General features: G+C 44.6%; 1 protein-coding gene across 1 annotated transcript in view; it reads left to right on the forward strand.

Annotated features, from left to right (window-relative positions):
* The first annotated feature begins 681 nt into the window (after window positions 1-681).
* LOC124550728 (esterase FE4-like) overlaps window positions 682-17,876 on the forward strand; it is a 133,416-nt gene continuing 116,221 nt past the window's right edge. The window contains exon 1 of the mRNA XM_047125448.1: window positions 682-831. Coding sequence (XP_046981404.1) covers window positions 682-831 — 150 coding nt within the window. The remainder of the gene's footprint in view (window positions 832-17,876) is intronic.

Here is a 17,876-nt window from a genome sequence, read left to right on the forward strand (position 1 = left end):
CCTAACTAACCTAAAGACATCACACACATGCATGCCCGAGGCAGGATTCAAACCTGCGACTATATCAGCCGCGTGGTTCCGGACTGAAGCGCCTAGAACCGCTCGGTCACAGCGGCCGGCTGATGAATAGATCCACTGGGCAACAGTGCAATGGAAAAAGCAACCAGGAGGCAGAAAGCCACGCGGGATTAGCCGAGCAGTCTAGGGCGCTGCAGTCACGGACTGTGCGGCTGATCCCTGCAGAGGTTCGAGTCCTCCCTTGGGCATGGGTGTGTGTGTTTGTCCTTAGGATAATTTGGGTTAAGTAGTGTGTAAGCTTAGGGACTGACGACCTTAGCAGTTAAGTCCCATAAGATTTCACACACATTTGAACCTTTTTTTTTTTTTTTTTAAGCGTCTCCTCGCTGCAGCACTACCTGGTGTTAAATACTGATATGTAGCTATGTAGCTATGAGCGCTGAATTCCTGCTGCTTCCCACACACTGGGCCAGGCCGTTCGTGTGGCCCCTAAGCTTAGGCTCTCCACACAGCGATTCACGCGCCACCGGATGACTCATGAAGCGGCGCTATTATCTCCCGCCTCCGACGTGCCATCTGCCACTTACGTAACCCGTAGGAGCAAGTCAGTCCGCCGTAGCGTATACTGCGGACTCTGTAGCGGTGGCAGGCGCTGCAGCAAGCATGGCGGGCGCAGAGCAGGCGATGGTGAAAGTTCGCATCTCGCAGGGCGAGCTGCTCGGCCGCCGCCGGCGCACAGTGTGGGGGTTCCCCTACTGCTGCTTCCAGGGAATCCCCTACGCGGCGCCACCGGTCGGACCACTCCGTTTCAAGGTGAGTGCCCTCCTTACGCAGGCTCGACGAGTGTGGCGTGGGTGGAGCGAACGTAATGATTTCTCCATTGTACTTCGTTCATTGTATGAGTTGTCCGTCCCCAGTAGCTGAGCGGTCAGCGTGACAGAATGTCAATCCTAAGGGCCTGGATTCGATTCCCGGCTGGGAAGTACGTTTTCTCCGCTCAGGGACTGGGTATTGTCTTAATCATCATCATCTCATCCCTATCGACGCGCAAGTCGCCGAAGTTGGGTCAAATCGAAGGATTTTCACCCATTGAACGGTCTACCCGACGAGAGGCCCTAGTTATATATATATATATATATATATATATATATATATATATATATATATATATATATATATATATTGGCTGATTTCAGCCAAGAAGTCTACTTTACAGGGGGTACTGACAAGGAAAACAACCATCGCATCCCGTCAGATTTGGTGGTAAGATGACCCAGTGGATGGCCTATCAAAAACTGAACACAGATCAAACATGAAAACAGAACGAAGGTGTACTGAACTGTGAAAAAAAAGCAACACAGAATGAGTGAACGGTTCAAGAACAAAAAGTGAAATATGGAGCAGCCTCAGACAACAGCGGCGTCGTGCATAATTGCACGACTGGCAATTGTGTTGGAATGGCGAGTGGGCAAGCCTTGTTCAAAACTCGTCCGTTCGTTTTCTTTTTTCGCACCACATTGTGAACTGTCCGTCTGGTCACTGAGATGTTACCTCTCATTCTGTAGTGTTGGCAGTTGTCATGCTACACACTGGTTATAGAACATGAGTCGTATGGTAAGAATACGTTACCGTCGCAAATAAATCTGATGAATAGTGAGAGCAGGCGAGATACAACGCAGACATCTCACAGAAATGAGAACATCAAATAAACGGGTGTGAATTACGTTACAACAAAGGAATTCAAGAGTCGAAACTTCCGAAACGGAACGGAACTCCAAAAATTTTAAAAGCATATGTTTTATCAGAACACGAAGAAACTGTGTGTATGTGGAACTCTTGCGTTCATTTGTTGCAGCTTATGGGACAAACTATTATGTTCTCGTCATTTTCTTGGGAGTGACTACGTTCATATTCATATGAACACCTATATCAGGCAAGGAGGCATGTATCAGTCACTTACCAGGCATACAAATTATCTGTATCGATAAGAGATTCCTAACATATGACACACGTACTGTCACTTACGCCGTGCACGACACACCAGACTTATTTTCCAGTGGAGGATTCGATTGACATGTCGCCTTGTCATCAAACGTTTGCGCTTTCCATTCGAAAGCTGCTAATAGAGTAGTTGCGCAAAATCATTATAGGTCCCTACTTTACACCTCGCTGTTACAAACGGACGTTACACCACGACAAAGATACAAAACTGAATAAAGCGAACTGCGAAGAAAAAAAATTGTCATGAGAGAGAGGTTTCAACACGGCTCGCCCGCTTGCCAGTCCAACACCGTGACCACCCAGTCACAACGCCATTTCCTTTCCTACCCCCTCTGTATTGCACTTCTTGTACCGTTCACTGTTTCTATTTTGCTTCCTTTTTCACAGTTCAGTATGCCTTGTTCCTGTTTTCATGCTTGATCAGTATTCAGTTTTTGACTGGCTGTCCACTAAATGTGAGGGGGTGTTACCTGGATTGGTCCCCTCCTGAAACTTCCTGGCAAATTAAAACTGTGTGCCGGACCGATACTCGAACTCGGGACCTTTGGGTTTCGCGGGCAAGTGCTCTACCGTCTGAGCTACCCAAGCACGACTCACGCCCCGTCCTCACAGCTTTACTTCTGCCAGTACCTCGTCTCCTAACTTCCAAACTTTAAGGTCCCGAAATCGAGTCTCGGACCGGCACACAGTTTTAATCTGCCAGGAAGTTTTATATCAGCGCACACTCTGCTGCAGAGTGAAAATCTCATTCTGGTCCCCACCTGTTGATGGGAGCCCAAAAAGGTGGAGAGTGCATCGTCCAGAGGGTGACGCTGGTGAAGCTTTGATAGCTGATCCTTAAATGTTCGAACAAGCCTCTCCACCAGACCACCGGACACTGGGTGGAAAGGCACTGTGTGGACGAGAGCAATTCCACTGGATGTGAACTCTGTGGATGTAAACTGAGACCTATTAGCGGTGACAATTGTTTCTGGCACACAGTCAGCCTCAAAGATACAGTTCAAGGCTTGAATCACATCCTGAAATGACGTAGAAGACATCCAGGAGATTTATGGAAAACCAGATCCAGCATCGACCACGGTGAACCACAGTTGGCCAAGAAAAGAGCCTGCAAAGTCATGACCACAGTGTCGATATCTGCGGCCATAGCTATTAGCGGTGACAATTGTTTCTGGCACACAGTCAGCCTCAAAGATACAGTTCAAGGCTTGAATCACGTCCTGAAATGACGTAGAAGAGATCCAGGAGATTTATGGAAAACCAGATCCAGCATCGACCACGGTGAACCGCAGTTGGCCGAGAAAAGAGCCTGCAAAGTGTCGATATCTGCGGCCATGGGAAAATGGCGACTTAGTCGGGCTGCTTGTTTCCTTTTACGAGATATACAGGTGGCCACCAAGCCAGCAATGTTGCTGTCTATCCCTTTCGAATAAACATGTGGTTGTGACAGGTGTTTTGTCAGTACGATGCCTCAATAACGTTGGTAAGCAGGTGTTGAACCTGGCATTGAAGAGAAGATGGAATGACCAATCGAGGGTGGCCATTTTCTCAACCATCTGCTGTTGTTCCAATGACCCTCCCCAACATACTAAAAGCAGAAGTTTGTGAAGAACTGGGTCTTCCACAGAACGCTGGGCCACGGGCTTAGCATCGATATGTAGTGAGGTCAGAGCTGCTTCGTCTTCAGTATCTAAGTGGCCACAGACTTCTGGACTGGAATCAAAGGAGGAGTCTGGACCCACCAGCAACCAAGAAAGTAGGTCAGCATTGGCACGAAGAGTCATAGATTGGTACTGAATTTCATATCAATAACTGGCAAGAAACAGAGCTCATCATTGAAGGCCGTGAGTTGGTTTTGTGAGAGGTGTTGGCATCAGTGTGAAGTAGTGGCACCAATCGTTTGTGGTTGATCAGCAGGGTAGAATGATGACCATGGACATACTTGTAGATTTTTTTAAAGCAAAGACAGTGGCAAGGCCTTTTTCTATTTTTCCATAGTTTCCATTGTGAGTTTTGAAATTATCGTGACAGCAACTGCACATGCATTGACAAAACTTTTTAGTATCGTTGCGTTCCAGCTTTCAGCAGCCAAAACTATCAATTTTGTATGTATTTTGGTTAAGTGCCATTTCTATAAACGTGACAGAGTGGGGAACACAATAAGTTGTTGGATTTTGGGCAGCTATCCTAATCATAAATGGTTGTCGGGCGAGAATCAGAATTATTACAAGGAATGCAGTTGTTACAGTGCTACACTTGAAGCAATTCTTTGTGGTAAAACATCAAATAAATGAAGATGTCGTGGCTACTGAGCAAAAGGTTGTACTTGATGCTCTTGACAAATATGAGTGTGTCACAGGCATATTTTTGGATCTTGCCAAATAAGATTCTATTAAATAAGTTAGAAGCATTAGGAATGAGAGGGGTAGCTAATGACTGGTTTCGATCATACCTAGCAGATAGGGTACAAAGAGTAGAGATAACACATACTTCAAATAGATCCAAACATTTAGTAAAACACTTATCAGAACCAAAATACATCAATATAGGGGTTCCGCAACGTAGCATATAAGGACCATTGCTATTCCTGATTTACTTCAATGACTTTCTCTGTAGTGTTACACTTGGTGAAAAAATTCTCTTCGCTGATGACAGCAATATTATAGTCACTGAGAAAACAAAAATCATTGCAAAGAAAGCAAATCAAGCTCTTAGGAAGCTTACGATCGGTCAATAAGCAATAAAGTGACATTGAACATAAAGAAAACTAATGCCATTAATTTCAGTTTGAAGAGGGAAAATGACAATGTTAAATTAAATGTAGATGACACCTCTATAGACTGTGCAACAAATGCAAAATTTCTAGGAACGAATTTTGATTCCCAGTTGAAGTGGTCTGGACTGTCATTGGCCCCGAAAGATGCTTTATAAATAAATAAAAAAAACATCTGGTGAAAAATACTCTTTAATTGTTTGTAGTAAGTTTAAGACGGAAAACCCAATGATAACTGAAGAGACCAACTTCTCTTAAAGCACAGGTGCGCAAATGTAGAACACAATTTGGAGCTAACGGTGGAAACAGAAAATTTAATATGTACCAAGCGAAAAGCTTGGTGTCCGAAAGATGGAGATAAGAAACTTCTGAAACAAGTGACAGTACAACCATCTGGAGCGGACAGTTGTGGTCTTTGGAATGTCTTGTGGGGATCACAGGATCGAGGAATAAAAATTTCCACTTGCCATAAAAACGCGATGTGTTCTCCAGTTTTAACGTTTCTCGTATTAATGTATCTTGATACCTTTAGCATCTTGATCTCTGGTAAGATTGGTGAATGCTTTGACATCATTCTCAGATGACTGAAGTAGCCTATGGAATGATCCACCTGAATTTCTTCGCTGACCACTCGATTTGCCATCCTATCTTTACGCAGCCACAAATTCAGACACGTTTATTCTTTTTCTTTTTTACTGGTTTCAAGCAGACAAGTCTAAAGTTCGAAAATACCCGTGCAACTGCAACAGCTTTGCCGGCCGGTGTGGCCGAGCGGTTCTAGGCGCTTCAGTCTGGAATCGCGTGACCGCTACGGTCGCAGGTTCGAATCCTGCCTCGGGCATGGACGTTTGTCATGTCCTTAGGTTAGTTAGGTTTAAGAAGTTCTAAGTTCTAGGGGACTGATAACCTCGGATGTTACGTCCCATAGTGCTCAGAGCCATTTTTTTTTTTTGCAACAGCTTTCACTTCAGAGGCGAAGGCGACACTTCGATACTCACAATCTGTATTGGTGTAAGCTGTCGCCAACACACCAGTCGGCAAAGACGTAGCACTAAGACCTATAGTAGGTGCTGGAGCAAGTGCACCTATCATGAGAGAGGTCAGAGGCACACCGACAAGCAACACGCCGCCAACACCCTCTCAAAAGCAAGCATTTATGCAGTCGTTGACTGGAGGCCCTCACTAACTCACTGTCACAAAGACTCACTCAGGCTACAACAGTGCATAGCGGCCAGATCGAGACGAGCAGTGAGGCTCAAGTTTGTAATAGCAAGATTATCGATATTGTCAGCATGAGGATATTATGGATGGGCTTGTACCACAACACATGGACTCTGTTAAGGTCAAGTACCAGCTATCTGTTCATGTAAATAAAGAACCATGTTAATTCACACGTGCATTTGTGTTGGAGAAAGAGGATACAGGCCACCCAAAATAGCACCCTCTCCCTTGCTTCCTGTGGTACAAGAATCTACACACGAAATATCCAAATCCAGCTGTACACTGATGTATTGATGCTGCCATTTATGAAACTAGTTTTGAAAAGCCAGCTTAGACAAACGGGTTTCGCTATTCAGTGTCTCCTTTTAAACTAAGCTTAATGTAAACGTACGCCTGCTCTGCAGTCCCGCTGAGAAAATGACTGTCGTGTGGTATATGAAAAAGAGAACTGTGGTCAAATTCCTGTAATATGGGTCTGAAGCTTCTATAAATTTTTAAAGTTACGTCATCTTGCCTTCACCTGTTAGTATTTTATTTAACGATTGCAACTGATAATGCACACGACTGCATTGAAAATGGCTTAATGCCGAAATTGCATTCGTAAAATAAAACAATAACTGTTCTGGCGTAACGATAAGCGTCGGCAGGACAGGGAAGAGCGGAGAAGGCTGTGAGACGACGTCACCCAATGGTGCGCTGACTATGACGACACCACGACTGGAGTGGCATCTACACGAAAAGGATATAATCGCTGCGCCACCTAGCCGTGGCCCAAATCCTCAAACGCCATGTGCTCCGCCTTGCTTTCCGTATCCGCCTTCCTTCCTCCACACGGCTCCTGTATGAACTCATCCCCTTCCCCCATCTCCTGTTCCTCCAACATCTCCATATCCTTTACACTGTCTGCAGGCTTGATCCCCCTGGTTTCCTCCTTCCTCTCCACCCCTCGCCCATTGCACCTCTATCCTATCTCTCCACACCCTCCATCTCCTTCATCAGGGCAACTTCGCCGTGACATCTACCCTTCCTTCCAACTCTAACCTGGCCTTGCCCCCCCCCCCTCCGCAGGGCCCCCTTTTTACTCACCCCTCCTTCTCCCAGAGCGGATTTTCCTCCATCCCTCCATGATTCCCTGCACCCCCTCCTTGGCTGTTTTCCTCTCTCATCCCTTTCCTTCCCAGCCCTCCTTCGGCGCACCCCCCCACCTCATCCCCCTTTCTCTGCCCTCCTCCTCGCCTCCTTACCCTTCTTCCCATTTCCCTTGTCCCCCCCTCACAGGTTTTTATTTGGTATCAGTGTGCTACCTTAGCGTTGTGTTTCGGTGCCGTTCTACAGTGTCATTTAGTGATGTGGGTTTTAATTATGTGCTCCTCCTGTTTTATTGTCCATGACAGTTCCTTGGTACGCAGTCCGTCATGTGGCTGTTTTACTTGTTTTATGGACTTTTATGTTCCAGCTGTACTTTGCCTGAGGCCTTTTAATCTAGTGTGTAGTTTTTTTGTGTGTAACATACTTTTTTAGATTTTTATCTCTGATTTACAGTCACAGCTTTGTACATCTAATTTGCTTCTGTTCTGCCTGTTTTGTTTCTATATTCTGTCATGTTATGTCTTTTATCATTTTTAAATGTTTTCCTGTCTATTTATGTCTCTTGGTTGAAGAGCAGCGCTTATGCAGATGCCAGCCCGCCCTTGATGAGGAATGGAAATGACAATAAAGGAAAAAAAAAAAAATAGCCACGGCCGCAGTGGATGAATAGCATTCATACAAACGCTACAGCAGTGACTTGTGAACTGAATTGTGTGGCTTGTATTGAACTAGTATATACCGTAGAACACTGATTATTTGCATGTCACCTTTTGCTTGCGATATACCTTTGTGAACACGCAAATTTAAGTATTGTCAATTCAACTTACTGTAATAAACTCCATTAATAGGATTTGCTTGAATTGCTATCTAGCGATTCGAGGAAACAGCTCCCCAGGCACCATATATCAGACGAGTCGGCAGGATACTACACTAACAACTAAAAGCAAGATGATATCGTGAAAATAAGAAAATATGTTGATTGCCAGTCTTGGGGAAGACTTTCAGTGATTTAGCGTACCTCACTGTCATTCGCGCTGCAGGGTGTTTCACAATGTTTTGGCGATTTCATATTTGAGTAACGCGCACTAAAAACAAGATACAGAGACAATGGCGCCGTCTGATAGTAGTGCGATGTGTAAAATTTCATCCCATATACAGATCAGTAATCGTGTTGTACTGCTCGAAAAAATATTGTATGTTCGCGGTGCAGTGCTGTTTTCACTACAGCGAATTTGAGATGCGCTTGCAACGTGCCTTTCTTCACCTTGCATTGATACTCTGTTCTTTCGTATCATCTTTCCTATGATGGGTCTCTCAGAGCCAGTTCACTTTTCAATTTTTTAATGACCGGGGATACAAAAAGGCCTGACATTGACTTGCATATCTAAAGAAGCAATCACGTCTTGATTTGGATTTTTTTTTTTCAGCTGGTTGATAGTATTTCAGAAGTGACGGGCCAGTTCGTAACTCGTAAACCAGTTATGTTTCTTGTGTTTTGGAAATACGATTACACAAAATTTTCACGACATCAGCTGCACGGTTACTCAGCTTACAAAATCTCCATTTGGTTGCTGTGCTCTATAAACTTCCGAATTTGAGGTGTAAGCTGTTCTTGCGGCACCCAGACTGAACACTTTCATTCCATTGTTGCCAGGTTTGAAACGAATGTACATTCGAAAACTTCGTCATCTTCGAAATTTTACAAGCATTTCATCCACAGTCACATATTCTCCAAGAGCACTTTTTGGTGAGTAAATCAAAGATATTTCGTATAGGAGCCAGTTCGTCCTTTTTTCCTCTGTCGGACCTAGTTGATTTATTATCAAACTCTAGACACTATACCAAAACCCTGAACCTCTTTAGAGTCATTTTAGAATAGAATATTCTTCATCATCTACCTTCTCTGTCCGCGGTGCTTCCAAATTTACTCTAAAAGCCCTGTAACTTCCACCCAAATACTTCAGACGAATAAAGGCTTCAGTTTCTCTGTCTCATTAATAAAGGACTGAGAAGAAGAGTATCTAGAATTAGCAGACACGATATTTAGGTCAGTACATGTCACTACCTCATCCATTATTTCATCAGTGAAAAACAACCGTCATATTTCAATTTCTGTCTTTTTATCCTTCGCAATTCCCCTCACACCTGAAATGTGCGATGAAAAATATTAAGTAACCTAGTCCTGAAACAGGGATTGGAACTGTCTTTCATCAATTTAGCATGACTGCCCTTACAAAAAAAAAAATTATTAATATTTTGGTTTGTATCCTCTTATCCTCACTTTCTTGATTTTCTGTATCGTGTTCGCAATATAGTTCGGAATCTGAGTCCTCCTTCACTTGATTCTTCACTATATATTTAATTTAGCGATGTATAGTTACACAGATCTTCTCTCTCATCCATTTCAGCTCTCTTCCGAAATAAACAAAGTAGTTCAGCATGTTGAACGCGTGTGAAATCGTTCTTGTGCTACAAAAAAGACATCACAAGTGGTATAATGGTCCTGCAGACCCAAATAGTACTTATCTGCTTGTTACCGGTGGTTCTGGCAAATGCACTCCTAGACAATGGACTTCAACCCACATTCAACAATATAATTTCACAACAGTGAAAGATAAGAATGTGCACGCAATACAGCATGAGTATAGTGTTCCAAATCAGCAACATAGCTCTCGGTCCGGGAGACCGGGCAATAGCAAATGGAATGTTCAGCATTTTAATAGTTAGCCGCGATACCTAATTCCAACTCGTGGAACACCATGGAATTGGGTAAGAAACGTCCATGAAACTGCCAGTTCGTCAAATCGAAAGTCAACCGGCTCTTGGAAATCCGCACGAACTCCAAAGTACATCGAAACGTGTGCGTAACAGTTTACAGCCAGTCCCTCATCGTTCGTAACGAAGACGTGCCAAGCTCTGACTATTTCGTCGGCGTTCACTCATCTCGTGATACAGTGTGATCTGCATTGTCATCCAAACGTGCTTGTGTCGGATGGCCGCCTCGCTCGCCTGATTTAATCACGCCAACCTGTTACCTATGCACATATTTGAGGAGGGCAGTGTACTCCGACAGGCCGAGAAGCTTGAAATGATTAAAAGATCTGATTCACGATGAAGTTTCCAGAATTTCTTCAGCAGTTATGAAAGGTGTGTTCAGACACTTGGTGAAACGCTCCGAGTATTGTGCAGCCGCGAATGTTCGTCATTTTTCCGATGTAGCATTTCATAAGTTAACTTGAATGAACGTTGTACCTTGTGTATAATATCGTCAAAGCATTGTGAAACACCCTGCAGAATAGCCATGAGGCAACTGCCACATACCAGGTGATAATCATTGAACTACACTCATGCTCATAAATTAAGGAAAATGCTGATACGTGGTGAAACAACGCTCTGGTGGGCGGTTTGCGGGTTTAAATCACTTCCACGTATGACTATGCGGCACTTTTGACCTGCGGTCGTCGCACGGTGGCGCTGGCAGCAGTCCACATACGCAGAGGTGTGTTGGTGCATGTCAGAGTACGGTGCAGCGAGTAAGTGTGCAGACGTTTTCAGATTTGCTAATGGTGACCGTGTGTTGAAAATGGCTCAAAGAACACATATTGATGCCGTTACGAGGGGTAGAGTACTAGGGCGACTGGAGGCTGGTCAAACACAGCAGGTCGTGGCATGGGCCCTCTGTGTGCCAGCAAGTGTGATCTCAAGATTATGGAAACGATTCCAGCAGACAGGAAGTGTAGTGTTAGCAGTTTGCCATCACTACGCACATTTTTTAAGGGAGGCGGCCATTAAGCAAGCAGGCGATTGAGGTCTGAAACAGGAGAAGTAATGAATGCTATAAAGAAAAGTACGTAGCTGCTGGAATACTTAACTTTAATCCATCATTTGTATACAGCGTTCTTGATGAGACAATTCATATGATAACTATCAATTGCTATGGCGCCTTGCTAGGTCGTAGCCATTGACTTAGCTGAAGGCTATTCTAACTATTGGCTCCGCTAAGGAGCAATGCTTCGTCCATGTAGTCGCTAACAAAGTCGTCCGTACAACTGGGGCGAGTGCTAGTCAGTCTCTCGAGACCTGCCTTGTGGTGGCGCTCGGTCTGCGATCCCTGACAGTGGCGACACGCGGGTCCGACATGTACTAATGGACCGCGGCCGATTTAAAGCTACCACCTAGCAAGTGTGGTGTCTGGCGGTGACACCACAGGAAACGTGTCCAGGCGCAACAGTACGGGACGCCCACAGTTTACACCACCGCAGCCAATGGAAGAGTTATCTCCAGACACCTAGTCTTCAGACGACTAAACAGACATGGTTTATTCGCCCGGAGACGTGCAAGGTGCATTCCACTGACCCCTGGTCACAGGAGGCCCCGTAAAGCATAGTGTCAAGAACACGGTCATTGGAACAGTGGTCCCAGGTTATGTTCACGGACGAGTCCAGGTATAGTCTGAACAGTGATTTTCGCCGGGTTTTCATCTGGCATGATGCCAGATACCAACCCTTTAATGTCCTTGAAAGGAACCTGTATCGAGATCGTGGTTTGGTGTGGGGTGGGATTATGAATGGTGCATGTATACCCCTACATGTCTTTGACAGAGGAACTGTAATAGGTCAGGTGTATCGGGACGTCATTCTGCACCAGTATGTCCGCCTTTTCACGGGTGCAGTGGGTCCCACCCTCTTCCTGATGGATGATAACGCACGACCCCACTGAGCTGCCATCCTGGAGGCGTACCTTGAAACAGAAGATATCAGGTGAATGGAGTTGCCTGCTTGTTCTACAGACCTAAACCCCCATCTAGCACATCTGGGATGCCCTCTGTTGACGTATCACTGCACGCCTTCAAACCCCAAGGATACTTCAGGAGCTCCGACAGGCACTGGTGCAAGAATGGGATGCTATACCCCAGCAGCTGCTCGACCACCTGATCCAGACTATGCCAAACCGTTGTGCGGCCTGTGTACATGTGCATTTTTATCATGTCCCATATTGATGTCGGGGTACATGCGCACGAAACAATGGCGTTTTGGAACACATGCGTTTCGGGACGGTTTTCTCAACTTATCACCAATATCGTGGACTTACAGATCTGTGTCGTGTGTGTTCCATATGTGCCTATGCTATTAGCGCCAGTTTTGTGTAGTGCCACGTTGTGTGGCACCACATTCTGCAATTATCCTTAATTTATGAGCATGAGTGTATATCAAATAAAATCGTCATAACTTCTTAACGGTTTGCGTTACGACGTTAAAACTGCACGGTTGGCCGAGGTGCATGTTGGGAATCAGTATGCGCTGTATGATTCAGTCCAGCGACGAAGCCCACTTTCATTTGGATGGATTCCTCAATAAGCAAAATTGTCGCATTTGGGAGAGAGAATCCGTATTTCGCGATCGAGATGTCTCTTCATCGTCAGTGGGTGACCGTGTGGTTTGCAATGTCCAGTCACGGAATAATAGGTGTGATATTCCTTGATGTCACAGTGACTACCGAACGGTACATGAACATTTTGGAAGATGATGTCAGCCTCATTATCCAAAGTGACCCTGATTTCGACAAGATGTGGTTCACGCAAGACAGATCTCTACCCAATCGTAGTAGGAGAGTGATGTCCTGGAGGAGCACTTTGGGGACATAATTCTTCCTCTGGGGTACCCAGAGGCTATGGGCCTCGATTGGCCGTCCTATTCTCCGGAAGTGAACACATGCGACTCCTTTTTGTGGGGCTATATGAAAGACAAGGTATACAGCAATAACCGCAATATCATTGATGAGCTAAAAACACTCATTCAGGAGGTCATTGGGGTATCGATTTCTGACACATGAGCGGGTCATGTAGAATTTCGCAATTCGTCAGCACCACATCGTCACCAATTATGGCAGGCATATGGATCCTGTCATAACCTAAATCCGACTATCTGTTGTGACGTCTACATGTTGGTTCTAAGTGCTATGGGACTTAACATTTGAGATCATCAGTCCCCTAGACATAGAACTACTTAAACCTAAGTAACCTAAGGAGATCACACACATCCATGCCCGAGGCAGGATTCGAACCTGCGACCGTAGCAGCAGCGCCCTTCCGGACTGAAGCGTCTAGAACCGCTCGGCCACATCGGCCGGTTCTACATGTTGAATAAAGTGTGTGCACGTCATAGTTTGTAACTAACTTACGTTTTTTTTCATATAGTTCAAAAATTGTCATCGTGTAGGTAGGGCCCATACACAGGGGCGTACAACATGTTGTGTGGGCACTCCTCGATGAAAGGATATTGCAGAGAAATGGTGAAGCCGCAGGCTAGAACGAACGTTTTTCAACAGGGCCCTTTCCTTTCAAAATGCCAGAGGCACAAGGTAGTCAAGGGAACTGTGTAGTTTAGAAAGTAGGGGATAGGCATTATCAGTAATGGACGTGTGCTAGCATGTCATGAGTCGTGGCTTGGTGGCTCAGTAGATAAAAGTATTGCCAACGAAACATTGTTCCGTACATCAAATTCAGTATACGTAACTGTGTCTCTCCCATCCACTTCATTTTCATCTCAATCACAACACCGAATTCGTTGCACGAAACACATAATTCACAAACAAAATTTTAAGTTACAACACTCGCAAGAATGTGGCACACGCGTTTAGAGCAAGTGTACTCTTTCTTCCGCGCCGCTCACGGTTAACTCGATGAACTGGAACACACGTCCACCAGCGACAGTAGCGTGTGGCGCAGCGACATGCCCTGGAAATTAGAAAGATGCTAATTTCTTATCGGTTGGCTAGCGTTGCTGCCTCTGGATCACGCGGTCCCGCTTTCGATTTCCGGCCAGGTTAGAGATTTTCTCTGCGCGGGGACTGGGTGTTTGCGTTGTCCTTATCATTTCGTCATCATCATCATCATCATCATCATCATCATCATCATCATCATCATTCATGACAGTGGGTAGACTGAATTACGAAAAAAGACTGGACTGTGTAAAAATTGGGAATTTGTATAGGCGCTGGTGACCGCGCAGTTCAGCCCCCCCCCCCCCCCCCCACACACCAAAAACCAAACATCATTTCTTCTCCGTTGTCCAGTGCCCTACAGAACGCCTTTTCACATTAGAAAGTTGTGGTCTGTCATCCCCATGATCGCATGCTGCAGGCCTAGTCACGTGTTTGTACGTTTTGCAGATCATTTCAATTCGCGCACCAACTGGTGAGTAAAGTCATTCCCCGTATACCAATTTCTGGGGAATATTATTTAGCCTTTCAGAAAAATTTTATTTAACTGTAAGTTTCAGTTCTATACCTGAAACAACTTCAGAGAGTTTATAACATCTCATTAGAGGCACCATTTCGCACGAAAAAATGTTTTCTGCATTTCTCAGACGATGAATTAAATTAAACAATTTGTCACTAAGTAGCTAATTAAACATTATTTTACTCAAAACAGTAAAATTAAGTAATATGTTCAGTTTTCAAACAGTAATTATTACTTTTAGTTGTTTGATATTATTGTTTCCATTCACTGTTCTATTAGAGTGAGTAGGAGGGTGAATCTCGCATGTGTATGATGTATGGATCATGAAAGTTTTTAATAACTGTGGATGAATGAGCGTATGAATCATGTTGTGGGAACGTGCCGTGAACCACATACAAGTTATGAAATGTTGATTGTAAGGTACCTGGTTTGAGGATTGTAAAACAAAATGTTCAATTCTGGCCTTAGCACAAGTAGGGATGGCACTGTTTAGACTTTATTTCCATTTGGAAAGATACGAAGTTCGAAAAATAAATGAAATTCGGAGTTGAGTAGTGCTCAAGAGGGGAATTAATGTGCTACATATGTAGAGCTATGAAGTTGTTTGTCTACATTATACAGGGTTATACTAAATGATGGACCCATTTCAAAACTTCGTATTTATTCAAGTACTAATCCAAAATGTCCTAGCTTTATACCGATGAAAAGAGGAAGTTTCAACTTTTCTCGTAATTTTTGATATTAATTTAATAAATTTAATGATTTGTAATTAATTAGTTTAAAAAATTATTTAATAATAAGAAATGTGATAAATGTTATAAATGTTCAGTGTGGCCACCGTTGGCTGCACTGCAAACATCGACGCGGTAGCCAAATTCGTCCCACCCACGCGAAAGCGTATCTGCTGTTACTGAGTGCACGGCAGCAGTGATCCGGTTCCACAGGTCGTTCAGAGTGGTTGGTAGAGGCGGGACGTAAACAGCTTCCTCCACATAACCCCGTAAGAAACTCACAGGGTGTGAGATCAGGAGATCTCGGTGGCCAGAAGTACAGAGCCAGGTCCTCAAGTCCCCTGCGACCGATCCAGCACTGAGAAAGAGAGTCATTCAAAAAGCCTCGTACATCACACTGCCAATGGGGCGGAGCTCCATTCTCTTGGAAAATGAAGTCCTGGGAATCTTCCTAAACTTGAGGGAACAGCCATTGTTCCAACATGTACAGGTACGTGATTCTCGTTACAGTTCTTTCCGCAAAGAAAAATTGTCCATAAACCTTTGTATGGGATACGGCACAGAACACGTTGATCTTCAGAGAGTATCTTTCACGTTGCAATGGTGAATGTGGATTATCAAAACCCGGTACGCCGTCAAAAACTTTGAAACTTACTCTCTTCATAGTTATAAATCTTGTTTGTTTTCGATTTGTACTTGAATACATACGAATATTTGAAAATGCGTCCATCATTTAAAGCTTTGTATTGTAGGCAGCCAGAAAGGAGAAAGCTCGCATGCTATGGAATCAGGAGAGGTTCCCAATCGATCGTCTGAGAGATTCGTGATCTAGTTCCTTCTATGTAAATTGAAGGTCATAAGTCCCCCAGACTTAGAACTACTTAAACCCAAGTAACCTGAGGACAGCACACGTATCCATGCTCGAGACAGGATTCGAACTGTGTGAGTGCAGCAGCAGCGCGGTTACGGACTGAAGCGCCTAGAACCGCTCGGCCACAGCGGCCGGCGATAGTAATGTGTTAGGAGACGTGACAAACAGGGTTAGTGAGAAAGCAGAAAGAGTCAGAGATTCAACATTTTGGTAACAGTTATTGATAATTCTTCCGGGTTAGATGGCCGTGGTCCATGGAATTCTTCTATTCCTAACGTTTCGTCCAATACTACGTTAGACATCTTTGGAGGTATGGCTGGTCCTGCTGAGTCTTGCAAGTCGGCAAGACTCAGCAGGACCAGCCATACCTCTGAAGATGTCCAACGTAGTATTGGACGAAACGTTTGCAATACAAGAATTCCATGGACCACGGCCATATAACCCGAAAGAATTATCAATAACAGTACCATCCGGTCGTGAAAGCCTTCATTGTATGATTTTGGTAACACATGAGAAACATGTGTTGGAAATTAAATAGTGGCAACTATTTATCCACCACCGATGCAAAAATATGTGTGCACCAGTTACTGTCCTTCAAAGTAGCCACCAGCGTTGTGTAGAACCCGTTGCCAGCGATGTGGAAAGCATAGTATACTGTTAGCAGAGCCTGTTCTGGCGCGAATGGAGCGGTCTGCTCCCTGTCGAATCTCTGAAACAGTTCCGAAGCGAATGCCACGAAGTGGTTCTTCCATATTCAGAATCAAATCAAAGTCGCAAGGACTTGATTCTGGGGAGTATGGTGAATGGTACAGTACTTGGTTGCGACTGTTTAAGTTCCAACCATCGTATTTTCGATTAAGAACTGCTTTAAAAAGACCATTAGTGGTCATAATACTACGAAGGAAACCTTCAGTTACAGAACGTTCTCTGTTATAAAGTACTTGTAAATGTCATTACTTGTTCTTGGATGGTTGGTGCAGTCGTTAAGGAGTCATGATGTGCCTGGTGGAGAATACGGCGACCCTCTCTTGTGGTTGTGACGCGTGGTCGACCGGAGCGTTGATGACATGAGCGCCTGCCTTCACATTCCCATACAGTCTAACATCGAGCCACTGTCACACCCGAATTTCCCACAAATCTGTATATTGCTCGATTTCACCAGCCGATGAAATGGAGAACCAGAGTGAAGCACTTTTCTTATCTCGTACTGACACCCTTGTCTCACACGAGTACGCAGCATCTCAATGTCCTCCACAGTGACCACGCAAAATTTGACGCTATTTTCGCCCCTTATACACGGTGTTTCCGTAAGAGCGTGCAAAAAGTAAGAGGACATGGAGAATGCCCCATTGAGCAATTTGAGGAGGGGCCCACGGGTCGGAGAAGGCAGCTTAAGGAGATATGGAAGCAAACTTGTCTACAGCTTATATATATCTACATGTACATCCATAGTCCGCAAGCCACCCGACGGTGTGCGGCGGAGAGTACCTTGAGTACCTCTATCGGTTCTCCCTTCTATTCCAGTGCCGTATTGTTCGTGGAAAGAAAGGTTGTCGGTATGCCTCTGTGTGGGCTCTAATCTCTCTGATTTTATTCTCATGTTCTCTTCGCGAGATATACGTAGGAGGGAGCAATATACTGCTTGACTCCTCGGTGAAGGTATGTACTCGAAACTTCAACAAAAGCCCGTAACGAGCTACTGAGCGTCTCTCTTGCAGAGTCTTCCACTGGAGTTGAACTTTCATCTCCGTAACGTTTTCGCGATTACTGAATGATCCTGTAACGAAGCGCGCTGCTCTTCGTTGGATCTTCTGTATCTCTTCTATCAACGCTATCTGGTACGGATCCCACACCGGTGAGCATCATCCAAACAGTGAGCGAACAACTGTACTGTAACCTACTTCCATAGTTTTCGGACTGCATTTCCTTAGG

The sequence above is a fragment of the Schistocerca americana genome, chromosome 9, assembly GCF_021461395.2.
Source record: "Schistocerca americana isolate TAMUIC-IGC-003095 chromosome 9, iqSchAmer2.1, whole genome shotgun sequence".
Taxonomy (NCBI): domain Eukaryota; kingdom Metazoa; phylum Arthropoda; class Insecta; order Orthoptera; family Acrididae; genus Schistocerca; species Schistocerca americana.